Raw genomic sequence first — 15,992 nt, forward strand, 5'->3', positions numbered from 1 at the left:
CATTTACCACCCTCACTACAGGCCAATCTCTGGGGACCATCTGATCTTGAACTTGAACTGTGAGCTAAATGAGCCTCTTTCCTTCACAGGTAACCCCTCTCCAGTATTCTACTACAGTGAAGAAAACCTAATATAAGTACTCACTAGACTTCATATGAGAAAAATACAAAATACCTCAATAAGCACACTTTACATTGCCCCTATGTTGGAATATTATGCTGACATTACTAAGTTAAATGTATCAGTAATCATATTTTATATCAAAATAACATTTTCACATTACTGACTTGAACAGGTTATAAAAGTGGCATCATTGCATCTTCTTGCTTAATGCAGCTACTGAAAAATTAAAGGTTAAATATGCAGCTTGTTATCTTACTACTAGGGGTAGCACTATGCTTATCTCCCAAAGGGTTGCCTGGCTTCTGCAAAGGGCCTCGAGGTCGGTATTTTTGGCTTTGGGGGTCACATTCAACTCTGCCATTGTCAGTCAAGAGCAAACACAATCCATGCATAAGAAACGAACATGAATGTGCTCTGATGCGCTTCACTGTTCAGTATAGGACGCAGTCAGAAAGCCAGCCCATATGCTAGGGTGTTAATAATATTTCTAAATGTAGCCAATTCTAAGAAATTCCATTCTAATCTTCTCTCAAAACCCTCAGTAGAAAGCCATCTTTGCTTAGACTGGAATCATGACACAAAAGTACATTCCAGGCCACCCCAAGCTAGATGGCTCCTGGAGCTATCAGACAGCCCCTCCCAGCCCCAGGCTCCCCTTGCCCGCAGGGCACTGTACTCACTTGGGTGTGTGGGCCTCATCCACGCGGTTACCCAGCTGGAACTCATGGGATTTGCTCCGGTGCAGGGCCGTGAACCCTGGGATCAAGTGGATCAGCTTCCGGGAGGAGGGTGGTGGTGTTCCTGGTGGCTTCAGCTTGTTCTTCCGCCTCATGGGTGGTGTGCCAGGTGGGGTCACGGTGGTGACAATATTGGGGGTGCGAGGTGGGGTGCGGACTGTGTGCCGCTGTCGTGGTGATGGTGGTAGGGAACGGTGGCCTGATTCCAATGGCGGTGGCGGGCAGAGGCCTGGGTAGGCATCCACAGTGAGCCTGTCCACATGGGTATAGACAGGGGCCCCAGGTGTGGGGCTGGTGTGACAGTAGTGCTGGACACACTTGGATGGGACCCTGGGGCTCTGGGAAAGATGGGTGCGGATCCACGGAGTGGGCTCCGGAGTACACGCAGGATTGTTTTCCTTCCCTGTCTCCGTGGTGGGCCACTGGATGGTCCAATCTTGTTTGGAAAGGTTGCCTCCTGAGTTGGAATAAAGGAACAGAGAAACAATCAGTAAGCAGGTGAATCATACCGTGTGCACCACTCCATCATACAACCATCATACCATGTACGCCTTACAATCTATATATATCCCATCATGATGCACACTGCATGATATGCACATTAGACTATATGTACCATTGTATCATATGCACAATGAATTATATCATATAATATCATATATAAACCCCATCATAATCATAGCATGATGCTTATCTTAGACTATATGTACCACTGTATCACATGCAGATTATAACGTATGCATGTCACTTCTTACGTACGTTGTCTAATATATATGTTACTTATATTCACACATACTTATATTTCAGCATATGCCTGCTATGCCATAAGCACATTATACTATATGCATGCTATACTGTAAGCATGTTGCACTATATACATATTATACCCTATGCATATGATATCAAACATATCATGTCATATGCATTTTTCTTCATCTGCACATAATACCGTATACATGTGACATCGGAAGCTCCTTTACATAAATACAATGACATCCAGTTAGCCCTTCAAAAAAAGTGAAATCCCTTTGCTAATCCCCATTCAACAGCCTGCCCTTCCACCAGACTGTGGCTGGGAGGCCCATAATCCAAAAGTTCTGAAAATCAAAGAAATGAATCCCCACAATTGGCCTTTCCAAAGGTTCCAGCTTCAACACTTTCAAGGGGAGTTAAAAGACTTTTCAGGATAACTTTTCCCACGTGTGACCATTCTAGTACCGAACCTCCAGGGGAGATTCACAAATCCTACTGAAGGCAACTTCCCCTTGAACCCTCATGACCGCTGCTTTGGCCACAACACACCTTCTCTGATCTCTGTTATCATGTGCTCATTCATATTCACCCACAAACATTTGCTCAGCACTGACCAAAGGCAAAGCATGACTTTTGGAAAAGACATAGCTGGAACTGGCAGTCAAGGCCCTGGTCTCCTGGACTAGTTGCCTGCCAAAGCACAGACACAGCAGACAAGCAAACAAACTCACCCTGTGGGAAGTCAACAGAATATTGCAATAAACAGAGAACAGGCATCAGTGGACGGCTCAACAGACTGTGGTTCAATCTAACCACAGAATTCAGCTCAACCATAAGAAGGCACCAGGTATGCCCCCGCAGGACAACTTGGACAAAACCCTGGAGAATCTGGCTGAGTGGAATAGGTGGTTCCCCAAGGTTTTCCCACTGAGTAACCCCACGCAGTTTTCTTGAGGTAATATCATTTAAGGCATGAAGGTTAAGCATTGCTGGCTGCCATGGGTTAGGGTAACGGAGCTCATGGTGCGGAAGGCAGCGGATGCGGCGACCAAAGAACTGCGTTGGGAATCCCTGCCATGGTGGTGGATACATAGTCTTACCCCGGTAATACAATTACACAGAACTAGATGCCCTATCAGTACAAGGAAAACGGGAAATCGCAACAAACTCAGGAGGTGGTATAATGTCACGGCTTTTTTATAATTATTTTATCATTATTTTTCCTTTCTGTGATACAGTTTTGTTGGTATAAGGATTCCCCCTGCCACCTCCCCTTCCTCTTGCCCCATTTGTTTCCTTCCCCCACACCATTTCCTCCCATATTATAACCATAGTACAGTCCTTCAGCAACAATCACAAGGACAACATTCTGCTATTTAACTGTATCATGGCATTGTAGGTATAGACAATAGTAGAAAACCCAGTATTATATTGTCAAGGCATATACAGAAAGGAGAACAATTATATTGCTGTCTTCCAAAATGTTATTATTAGGAAAAACTTGGCACTATCAGGGATCTCTATGATTTTCTTCTTTCTTCCTTTTCTTTTCTTTTTTTTTTTTTTTTTAACAGAGAGAGAGAAACAGGGGGCGGGGACACACAGACCATCCATATGCTGGTTTAATCACCAAATGCCCACCACAGACAGCTGGGCCAGGCTACTGCAACTAAGAACTGGGAATCCAATCTGAGAATCCCACATGCGACAGACATCACCCGCTGCTTTTGTGGGTCTGTGTCAGCAGGAAGTTGGAACCAGAAGAGCAGCCACGAGTCAAGCCCAGGCTCAAATTCTCCTATAGGACATATGTGTCCCAACAGGCATCATACCACTTTTTTTTCCATCATCATGTCACTTCTTTCAGCTACATGCAAATCTTCCATGACATCATTACAAAGTAGATACCAACAAGCAAGCAATCATCACAACCAGAGCCTGGGAGGGGTATCCAGGAGAGATGAATGGAGAGGGGGGGGTTAACAGGAAGGCAGTGGGTCTGAAGAGAAGAAATGATGTGCTGCTCTGAAACACAGTAGGATAACTAGAGTTGACAACAATTAATTGTATATTTCAAAATAGCTAGTATGGAGGATTCTGAACATTTCCCAAAGAAATAGTAAATGTTCAGGGTGAAGGATATGCCAATTACCCTCAACTGATAAATACAGTTTATATACATGTATTGAAATGTCACATGGTAGCCCATACATATGTGTAATCATTGTGTGTCAATTTAAAATGCTAATAAATGAGCGAAAATTCTAAGAGAGAAGGGGAAAGCCAGCCAAGGTCAATGAAAGAAGATTCCAGCAAATCTAGAGGAAGGAAATTGAGGCAATGATGGGTTAGGGAAGGCATAAAGAAATCCCAACTTGTTGCCAACCAGAAATAATGATTATTATTGTACCAACCATAACAACACTTAATTCATAGACTATCTGACAGGTTATAAAGTGCTTTCTGAACCCTGATTCACACCCCTCTTCTAATTAAAGCAGTTCATTTTGTTATTTCATATAATTACAGAAAAATTAGGAAACTCAGACAAGGAAAAAGGCAATGTCATTCTTATAGCTGAACCATCACTCTCATTTACATGAGCCATGGAATCTTCTAGGAAATAAATATGTAAGCTTTGATTTTGCAGTTTGCCATCAGCCTGTTTACATATTGTTTAGGACTATTTTATATCTCACTTAATCTTGGCAACTCAGTGCATGAACGGCCAGTTTGATGTCCACTGTGTAGATAAACACATGTGGAGGTAAAGACTTGCTCAAGGTTATCACAATCAAAGTGATCAATGGTGGTCAGGATCAAAGCCCAGAAGCTCAGCCACCCAAACACCAGGACATACTGAGAACTGGGGCTTGCACCTGCCAAAGACCACAAACCATCATAGACAGAAAAAAAAACAGGCTGAAGCAAGGATCTCCCTCCTTTTTCCTGCTTCCTAGACTTGCCAAAACATCTACCAAAGCCACCATCATCACAATATCTACTCCACAATACTCAACATACATATGTGTAATCATTGTGTGTCAATTTAAAATGCTAATAAATGAGCGAAAATTCTAAGAGAGAAGGGGAAAGCCAGCTCCCCCCCCCTTCTACATCCAGCTTCCTATTAATGCACACCCTGGAATGCCACAAGTGATGGTTCAAGTACATGGGATTTCAAAAGTACACAAAAATCAACTTATCTTTTAGCTCCATTTTATAAGAACTTTCTGAGGTCCTTTTGGATTGGCAGTACCCAAACTGTGGAAACAACCCAAGTATCCATCAACAAAATTTTGCATACTAGGAATCAGCATTGTGGCACAGCATGCTAAGCTGCCACTTAAAAGACATCAGCATCCCGTTAATGGAGTGCTGGTTTGAGTCCTAGCTTCTCCACTTCTAATTCAGCTTCCTGCTAATGAGCCTAGAAAAGCAGTGGAAGATGGTCCAGGTATTTGGGCTCCTGCCACCCATGCTGGACGCCTAGAATTCCATCTGGTTTTAGCCTGGCCCAGCCCTAGTTGTTGTGACCATTTGAGGAGTAAATCAGCTGGTGGAAACCAGCCCCTCCCACCTCTAGCTCCTCCTCTCCTCTGCTATTTTAAACAAAGAAATCTTTTTTAAAATATGTTTTATCATACAATGGAATGATATGCTTTGCAATTGTGAAAAGCAATGAAGTACTGCCTCATGTTACAACCTAGATTAACTTTGAAGGCAATATGCCAATGGGAAGAAACCGGATACAAAAGGTTACATCGTGCATGATTCCAATTTCATTAAATATTCCTAAAACATAAATCCATAGTGACAGAGCAAACTGGTGTTACCAGGGGTCAAACCTCTGGCAATGGGCAATAGGGAATGATTATTAACAGGTATGAGGTTTTCTTTCGGGGTACAAAAATGTTCTGGTGGCAGACTGGTGGCTGTGCAACATTATGAGTGCACAAAAATGCCATGGAATACTTCACTTAAAACAGACAATTGTGTATCATGTGAATTTCATCTAGATAAAATAAATCAACAGGTAAGTAACTACAATGCCAAAGACTTGTGTCTGAAAAGAGCAAAGGAGGACAGTGCATGGGAGAAGAATTAGCTGTAGACAGATAAGGCAGGCAGCACCCAAGCCCAAAATTCCTAAGAGAAGGAATGGATGAAGCAGCAAGCAGGAGGGATTGCACAGTGGCCTTGGTACAGGAGGGTCAAGGGCTTGCAGACAAGAGGACATGGATGGTTGGAGAGCTGCAGGTCTGTAGTTGGGGCTATTTAGAAGGAGGAAGAAATCTGAGATAAAACCAAAAAGGAGGGGAGGGATGGAGCACCCGGCATCTTGCCGTCCTCTGTGGGAAGGGATGCTGAGGGTTAAGGGCCAATGGGAGTGATCCACTGTGGCTGGCCTCTCTAAGAAGGTGGCCTCCTGTGTAACTCCTAGAGAAGAGATCTGTAGTCGCTGATAGGAAGTAAAAGGCAAGGTAGAAGCTCTGGGTCCAACACAAAGTAAATTGGCAAGCTTGAGGCTCGGAGGGTGGCCCCACGGTGATCAGACCAAGCAGAAGGCTGGCACTCCCTCAATCATAAAAAGATAACGGGAAAGGAAACAAATTACTGCTGGACCCTACTGTTCCATCCATAGGATTTGTGCCCCAAATCCTACCTGATGACAAGGGAAAGAGGGCTGGTCCTTCTAATGGGCAAGTGCAGAGAAGCTGCTTTAGGGTAGAGGGCTACCATAACCCTGTTGCATGCCAGTCACAGATCACAGCAGGGAGAGGCTGGTGCTTGGCTAATCATAAGACGTAGAAGCCACACAGCCCAAGGGATGAGGTGCATTTCCCAGAGCTGCCCCCGAGGACCCCTGGAGCCCAGCGTGAAGGCCCAGAGTGTAAAGGGTAATGGGGACCATAAGCCTTGCCACTCCTCCTGTTTCTGTGCCATTGAAGCCATCCTAGACATCCTGGGACACAGTCTGAGTGGGCATCTGTGCTTGCTGCTCCAGGGGACCTCTGCATGTTGGGAAGGGATGTGATTAGCTGAGCATTGTCACCATGGTGTGGGGAAAGAATCGGACGGGCCTGGGTAGGAATGGGAACCTGATCTGACGCTCCTGGAGGTGTGTGGATGGGAGAAGATGAGGACCTGAGCTACACTCCTATCAGTGAAGATGAAGAGACATGCACTGACTGAAAGTAAGGGAGAAAGATTTCAAGAGAAAAATTAACACTTACTGAGAACTGAATATGGACCCGACACCAATACTCCATGTGATTTACATGTAAAACATTACATTACCACAAAACTGCCCTCTGAAACAGACAAGCATGACTCTGTGTTATTGATGAGAAAACATGCATGAATAGGTTCAACGTCTTGCTCAAGGCCGTGCAGCCAGGAAGCAAGGAAAGCTATGATTTGAGTACGCTCTGTGTGCCCTTAGCCATGGTCAAGCCCAAGCTGATGCCCTAGCTTAGGTCACATGATGGTTAGTGGTACCAAACACCATCACTGGAACCACAGAAAAAAATGAGACACGGAGGAGGCTTGGGGTCCCATAGCCCGAGTCTGAGGTTGGTGCAGGACACATGAAAGAAGATTCCTGGGAGGTGATCAGACCTCCTCTTCCTTTCCTCCCCAGAAACCCAGGATCATGTCCCAGGAGGAAGCCAGCTTTTTCTTCGTAAATTTTTATTCATTTCTATTTATCTGCATAATTTGAACAGACGGAAGTCTCCTAGCCAAATTGTACTCTCTCTAAAATGCCCACACACCTGGGGCTGGGTCAGGCTGAAACCAGGACTCAGGAACCAGATCTCTCTACATGAGTAACAGTGATACAACCACTTGAACCATCACTGGCTGCCTCCCAAGCTCTGTGCCAGCAGGAAGCTGGATTGGAAGCTAAGCCAGGGATTCTGAGATGACACGCGTGCATCCCAAGTGGCGCCTGCAGCATCAAGGCAGCACCCAATCTAGCAAGTGCTTTTTCTAGCCTGAGTGCATTGGCCATGACATTCTAAGATCTCCTGAGCTTAGCCATGACAATATCAGGCTTGCTGTAGACTTTCTTTTTATAAAGACACAGCACAGTTTAAATGGGCTCACCTTCTGTCTCCTCTCCCAACCCATCCCCAAACCTCCAGGGCATGTATCCTATTACCTGAACTACACACAAGGTCAAGAAAGGGAGGTCCTCAGCATATCACCTCCCACCTGGCACCCTCGGAAGGAGGGGCTATGTCTCTGCATTTGGAAGGTTTGCTTTATGAACTGAAGGAACAAGAATTCCTTCTCATAAATCTGCAGCCAGCATTTTTAAGGAAATAGGAATTTTTAGCATGCAAAGGTGACCTTGAATTGTGCAAATGACAGTTAGTAATAAACCTGTCCTTATTTTAGCTTGTTATGCCATTGTTCCAACAGCCCCACCCCACCCCAAACTCACACAGTCCTCAATATTGGCTGAAGACTCACTGGAAAGTCATTACACGAAAGTGCCTTGGAAGGCACTTGCCACTATTAGTGATAGGGGACTTAATACCTCTTTTTCCTGTCCTGTTAGGTAGGTGTTATTGATCTATTTTATCAAACAGTAAAATTAAGCATCCCTAACTTGAAAAATCTGAAATTCCAAAAACTATCTGCACAATGTCACCAATGGAAAATTCCATTCTGATCTGGTTTTTCCAGGTAGCAGTCAAATGCAGGTGCACTAAAAATACTGAGCAAAATTATTACCTTCAGCCAAGGTGAATAAGGTGTAAGTGAGACATGAGGAAATCTCATGTTTAGACATGGGTCCTGAACCCAAAACATCTCATTGTACATATGCAAATATTCCAAAACCAAAGAGGTCTGTAATGTACTGATCCCAAACAAAGAATACTCGGAGTGTACTGGCTAAGTTCCAGCACTTGGCTCAGCCCCTGGAGTTCACATTCCTCTCTGATCACACGGTGCCCTACCCATGAGCTAGGACTCACCACACCACACAGACTACAGTTCCATAAGGACACACACATACACTCCACCAGGTTCCAGGAAGCACTGGTTTGCCTCCAAGTTTCCCTTCTTAAAGTTTTTTTTTTCCAAATTTGTGAGAGAAAAGAAAAACTTTATTAGTCCCTATCAACTTCCCTGCCCCAGGAAATTTTCTTTCCCCATCCACCCCTACACTTCAAAAACAGAAGTTTGAGGATGCAAAAGCAAAACAGCCTCATTTCATTATCCAAATTGCCAGCTGCAAAACCGACTTCTCTCTGCCACCGCTTCTGAAGTGCTCCGCGGATGGGTGATATTAGATCATCTCTTCCCCCTCTCTCTTTTGATCCTCTGTTTAATAAAGTCTGAGGGGAAAAAAAGGTAATTTTTCATTTTAAATAGGAAAGGTGTGGCAGAAAGGGGCCCCGAGGGTTATTAATCGTCACCCTTGCTATCTTGTCATCGTTTCTGGAAAAATCATTTTATTTCAAGTCTGCAGATGGGCGGGGAAAGGGGAATAAGTTTTAAGGAATGAAAGGTTTGAGAATTGATTAAAGGCATTTCAAGGTTTCGAGGGGTTTTCTCTTGACATTCTCTGATAAGGGACTAGGAGAAATATGAACGATTCTCAAGGGAGAAAATGATTTTTGGAAAGTCTCAGCAAGTGTCTGACTTCTTTGTCCCTTCCCATTAAAATCTTATAAACAGGCAAACGTGGGGCTTAGAATTTGTCGGCACTTCTAAGCTAGCTTCAAAATGTATATTTGCTGCAGTCCTGCAAAGGCAGAGTGGAGGAGACGCAACCAGTCCAGGATCGCTACCGTTTGTCATTTTCGGTAATATCTCAAAGCACTTGCCAATCAAATCCTTGTAACTTTTTGGCAAGATGCAGGACTGTTAGATGCTAGTTAAAAATACTAGATAGCACCCGATGGTAGAACAATACAGGGTTTTCAGTTTAACCCTCATAACTTTAGATATTGGTGACAAATATTTGACTGGAGTTGTGAAGGAAGCAATTAATTTATAATATACTAACAATAACAGCAGTTATTATTACAGGCTTAGTATCTCCTATCCAAAATCCATGGGACCAGAAGCACTTTTGATTGGGGGTGGGTGGGGGAAAGGGTGGAATATTTGGCATAGATGTAATAGGAGATATTTTAGGAATGAAAGGCAAGTCTAAACGCAAAATGCTCTCATCACAATACACCTTATTTGCATAGTCTTGTACATTTTTAGTTCACCTGCATTTTTACTCCAACCCACCACATAAGCTCAGGTGTAGAATCTTCCACTTGCAGCTTTCTATTAGTGCCCAGGAAGCTTTGAATTTGGGAGCTTTTTGGACTTCAGAATTTGGGAATGCTCAACCTGTAATGTTAATAAACAGGTACTGCTTATTGGGCACTTGTGATGTATCCAATATGATTCTAAGGACTTTAAATGCATCATCTCAAGCTATCCTCACAAAAACCCAAGAAAGACCCCACTGTTGTTAGATTGGGGGAAACAGAGGATTGTGTGAAACTCTGAGATCGCCAAGGACACACAACTAGCAAATGCTAGACCAGAGTTTCCAGTCCAGCTCTGTACCCTCGGTATCTAGGCTTCCTCCTCCCCTCCAATGGGCCTCCCGTTAACCTCACAAATCAAAGGCCTGATCAAGCAAGAGTTGAACCATTCCACCATTCCACCCAGACCTGGGTCAGCACCAGGGACAGCTCCACGCTCCACCTTTCAAAAGTCAGGATCTCAGATGGTGAAGCTTGAAATTCAGAAAAAATGCCTGAGTTACTAAAGTATAATGCTTGGGGGGCGGGGAAAAAACAACCACGTGAGGACAAATGAAAAACACTAAGTGGAAAAACTCAACATTGGCAACAATCTTCTTTTAAGACCTCAGTAAAGAGCTTGGCATCTGACCAATGCATAGATCCTACTGGGCACCTTCTCTACCCCCAAGATGTCTCCAAGCAGAACCAAACAAAAAGCACTAACCCTTGTCTGCAAAGGTCACCTGGGAGATGGGACAGGGCAGAAAATGCGGACACAGATACAGCCATGCTTCCTAGGTCTTGCTTGTCAAGACGTTTTGCCATTTTATCAACCACCAGCACATCTGGCAAGATTGACCTTCCTTCTGCTGGCAGTTTTTCTGTTGTTACAAGGCTCTTCTTACGACTGACAACGTTAGAGTGTGAAATTCAATGCACTACATTAAAGTGTTGTATAGTTCCTACCTCCAGCAAGCGCTAAAACATTTCCATCACGCCCCCAATAAAGAAAATCCATTTGTCCTTTAGTCTCCTAGAACGCCGGGAACCACTGAACCTGCTTTTCATCTCCATGGATTTGCCCATTCTGGATAATTTCTATCAATGGAATCCTACAACACACCCTGTTTGTGTGTGATTTCTTCCACTCTGCTCAGTGCTTCAGGTTCATCCAGGCCGTGGCACCTATCAGTCCTTCATTCCTGTTTATACCTGAATGATATCCAAGGGTTTCTTTAAAAGTTCGGGGGGGGGGGGAACAGATTTAAAAGACAAGCTCATTTTTGCATTCAGAAACACATGGATGGCTTTTTTCTTACTAGGCATTTTCCATAAAATGTTTAAGACCCTACATGTGCATGGGTTCCAACTTAAAAAAAAAATACTGTGACTTAATGCTTAAATGATGTTGCTCTAACAAGTTCTAGATACATGAATCAATTCAGGAATACTCATAAATCCAAGCTACCATGGCAAAGAATACTGTTTGCATACAGCCTGTTCCCCTGATCTGTAGGGAGCACAGTCCAAGACCCTGTAGATGCCTGAAGCCACAGAGAGAGCAGAAGCCTGTCCTGGAACACTTAAAACATACCATGACTGCAACAGTTGCAGCTCGAGGTGTGACCGTAAATAGCTAACATCAATTCCATTTTTCCTTCAGGACAATTTCATGGATAGGATATTCATTCTTATTATACATCTTGGTAAAATTGGCATAGCAGTTTTTTTTTTCTTTCCCTTATTAAGTTGAGACCTTGCACCTTGTCAATGCTTGACAGTCTCTTTGGTATATACAAAATGCCGGCATCACTACTCTTGAGCATGGGGTTCATGAGGAAGTCAAAGAAGGGTTTACTGGACACAGGTAACCCTCTGGAATAATGGCATAGTTGATCTGATAACCAAGGCAATGACTAAGTGACGACCAGGTGGACAGCTGATGGACCACTGGATACAAGACAAAGTTATGGTGTGAGACTGCATCACACTTCTGGCCTATTCCAAAATCAGCCAGTGAATTGTTTTGACCCAGATAACTGATGTCATGACACACAGAACTGCAGATAATGGGACATGTCTCTGCTACTCACCTGAAATTGAAGCCAGAAATTACAAGGCTAGGTCCTGCTAGGCCCCAAACCCCACTAAGACCTTGATGGATAACATCTTGAGAAACAAAGGCCTGGTGACCAGGAGAAGGGGACAGATGTCTCACGGCCCTAACACCTCTGGCTCTCTGTCCTCTGAGACATAGCTCTCTGGCCTCTACAGAAGGACAGGCTGCCCCCACAGGGAGGAGGTCCTTCCGGTGCAGGCTATCCACAGATGCTACAGAAAAAAGTTCATTTCAGGAGCTGCTGAAGGAGAGCTGCACGCCTCCGAGCAGCCCCCCTCCCCAGTTCCAGAACTCTTCGTGCTGCTCTCACTCTGCCTTCCCTGAGTGACAGGCTGGATATTAGTTTTATAACCTCCTGGGTTGGCAAATTCCAGACAGTAGAGTGGCAGTGGACAACTTCACGTGCCGTGCAGCACCTATTTTTATCAGCAGACAACTGACTTTGGGGAGCAGGTTTTCCAAATTCTTTTGTCTTTTCCCTCCAACCGTGAGAAAGCAATGGGGTTGACATCTGCTCTGCTTTTTCTCCCAATTCCCTCTCCATAGATGAGATTTGTGACATTCTCAGAGCCCCAAGAGGCAAGCAACAATTCTGTCCAGCTGTCCAGCTGTAAGTCTTTCCAAGGAGAAAAGTGTTGAAGAAGCTTTTATTATTCTTTTCAACACCTCATGGTGAAGGCAGACACCTTTGCGGCACCAGGGGCTTTCCCAAATCACCTCGACTTCCTCCCTAAGGAAGTGACTCCCTGTCAGAGTACACAGAACCTGGCAGGGTAACTAAGCAGGGGTTTGAATCCCAGCCCCACCATGTATTAGCTGTGGGACCCAGGGTCAATGGCTTCCCCTCTCTAAACTTCAATTTGTCCATCTTATCAGGGAAGAATGAAAGCAACTCTTTTTAGAGTTGTCTGGAGGGTTAAGGGAAAGAAAAGACCTACCAGGCAGCCTGTAGCTGTCACTGATGTGCTGTTGGGGGTTGGCAACCATTCTATCCCCTTCCCCAGGGAAAAGTGACACCTGCCTCTCTTGATGAGACACCTGCTTTTATACCAACCACCCCAATTTCAAAATGGACAGCTTCTCTATCCAACAGAGCTCACATTCAGTCCTGGGTTATAAAGATTTAGCATGGAAAAAAAGCTATCCTATGGTTCACCAATAATTTTATAAGGACTACATGCTGAAATGGTCATATTTTGGAAATGCTGGAAAGATTATCGACATCCCTCAAAAGGTTCAACACAGAATTGCCATATGATCCAGCAATTCCACTTCAGCTAAGGCCTGCAAAAAACATTTGTTTGTCCTGCCAAGGCAAATAGAGGAGGTACTTGGAAATTCAATAAATCTACAGCAGCTCATTTTTAAGTTGATAATATTGCATGGCTCACAAGTGATGCTCTAAATATCCAAATGATACTTGCCAAAAAAATAAAGTTCCCCAGCTCAGGGACCAAAAACTGCTGAATGCAGGGACTCAAGCTGTTATCTGTAACCAGCATGTACTCATAGCAGCATTATTTACAATAGCTAAAAAGCAAAAACAATCCATGTCTTCCACATCCACCAACAGATGAATGGCTACAGAAAATGTGTTTTATCCAAACTTAAAAAGGGAGGAGATCTAAATACTGATGAACTCTGAAAACAGAGGGCTAACTGAAATAAGCCAAATACTGTGTATTTCCACTTCCACAAGGTACCCAGAACAGGTAAATTTGTGAGAACAACAGGGATCACCAAGGGATTTATGTTTGGGTTGTCAGGAGATGGAAATGGTGACGATTACACAACACTGTGTATTTAACGCCACTGGATTAAATACTTAAAAAACAGTTAACAAAGGTCAGTTCTGTGTTAGATATATTTTATCAGAGTAAAAAATAAATGCCCACTTTTTATACTTTTTATTGTGGTCATTAGATAAAATGTTTATATATACATGTGTAAAATATGCTTACAGATATTTACATAAATATATAAATAGGCATATGATTCACATTATTTTTTTCTCTTAGAATAATTAAGTTACTTAAAAAGTTCATGGAAGGTGTAGGCATTTGGCCTGGTAGCTAAGGCACCATTTGGGATGCCTGCTCCCCAAATGGGTGTGCCTGGTTCTGAGTCCTAGATCCATGCCAATGGTAGTGCATGTCCTGGGAGGCAGCAGGAGATGGCTTAAGCAGATGGGTTCCTAATATTCATGAGGGAGACCTGGATTAGGTTTCTGGGTCCTGGATTTTGCCTTTGCCCAGCCACAGCCATTGTGGGTAATTGAGAAGTGTGCTTCATCTCTCAAATAAATAACTAATAATTTTAAAGATTCATAGAAAATGGACCTAAAATATAAGTTGATGTTTGTGTAAAAACACTGAGAAGTCAAGCATAGTTTGTTTTGTTTTGTTTTTCATAGTATGTGTTTATATTGTGAACTTTTTGAAGAGCCCTCAAGGGCATGGATTTCAAACTTTTTTGCACCAAAATAAACACAGCTTAATTCAATTCTCCACTAACTTCTTGAAGTCCCTTCACATAATGTCTAGTGCAGATTAGAGGAGACAGCTGCTAGGCCAACAATCGCACTCTAACACCAGTTAGTGCAGAGGTCAGTGACAATGTCAGCCAAGACTGTTTCAGTGTCACCCAGAGCTGAGTGCAGGAGAGGTTTCCTGGACAGGGAGGGGGAGCAGTAACAGTTAAGCTGGGGTCTGCAGAATGAGGGTAGTTAATGAGGGGTGGGGGGAAGCAAAAGCAAATATCGTGCCCAGAGCCAGCATGTCCACAGATGTGACACATGGGAGGAAACTCAAGGGTCGGGGGAGAAAGAGTACAGATGATGAGAGGCAGGGAGGCAGAAGAGAGAAGAATAAAGACCTGCAGGCCAAGGTGGGGAGGCCAGGGTTGACCAGAGGGCCGTGCTGTCTTCAGACTCCTGGCACTGAGAGCCCAAGCCACTGCATCTCACAGGTTGACCTGCCCATGCCCAGGTACTGTGTTCTGGGACCTTCCAGCTCCTCATACCATCTCAGCCCCCGGCATGAAGCAGTTCCCGATCACTATGTTTAACAGCTTGGCCCAACGGAGCTAGACTCAAATGGATTCCACCTTCTCTGCCCATCCCCAATGCCCAGACCACCACTGGAGCCCAAAGCCCACGCTGACCACATTTCCAGAGTATTTTTTCAAAGGAGGGGCCACTACGATAGGCAAAAAAACAAAATGATAAAAATTCAAAATATGACTCCCGGTCTAAACAATAACTAAGCTGTTTAAACTGATAAAAATCATGGACTAAGTGGAATGGAGTGTGTCCACACATTTAGCAATGCAGACACTCAGCGTCAGATTCAATGCATCTCGAGCCATTAACACTAAAAGGAGGTGGTGGAGGAGGGGGACAATCACTCCTAGGACATAAGGACTCAAATCTGAGTAGTCCTCTTGGTGCTATTATTTCAATGTGTCTCCCACAAGCTTGTGTGCTGTAAACATAATCTTTAAACTCATATGCTGATGGTATTCAAAGGTGGAGCCTTTTAGGGGTACACCAGAGGTAGATGAGGTCATGAGGTTGCCCCCCACCCAGGATGGCACTGGTGGCCTTATAGGAAGGGAGACCAATATGAGGACAATCTTGCTGTATGTTGTCACAAGATGCCTACCACCACGTGAGAGAAAGCATGAAGGCCTGCCCAGCCAGCCACAGTGATGACACTGCCTTCCTCAGGACTGTGGTGCGAACAGCTTTCTGTTCTTAAAGTACCCAGCCTTTAATACTCAGTTCTAGCAACATGAAACAGACTAGGATGCTGGATTGTTCACTCTGCCCATCATTACTGACCACTTACTATGGAGCAAGTACTTGGAAGATGCTAGAAGTTTCAATGAGCCTTGGGTTGATGGTGTCTGGGCCATCTCTCCCTGCTTGAGGATGGAATAACTCCTCCTATACTGTAGTAGAAACCTCTGGGTATGTTCTAGTGAAGGGACAAC

At 44.1% G+C, this 15,992-nt stretch overlaps 1 protein-coding gene across 1 annotated transcript in view; it reads right to left on the reverse strand.

Annotated features, from left to right (window-relative positions):
* KSR2 (kinase suppressor of ras 2) overlaps positions 1-15,992 on the reverse strand; it is a 305,100-nt gene that overhangs the window by 187,944 nt on the left and 101,164 nt on the right. Inside the window, 1 exon segment of the mRNA XM_058656700.1 lies at positions 804-1,317. Within this exon segment, the coding sequence (XP_058512683.1) occupies positions 804-1,317 (514 nt within the window).

The sequence above is a fragment of the Ochotona princeps genome, chromosome 29 (assembly GCF_030435755.1).
Source record: "Ochotona princeps isolate mOchPri1 chromosome 29, mOchPri1.hap1, whole genome shotgun sequence".
Lineage (NCBI taxonomy): Eukaryota > Metazoa > Chordata > Mammalia > Lagomorpha > Ochotonidae > Ochotona > Ochotona princeps.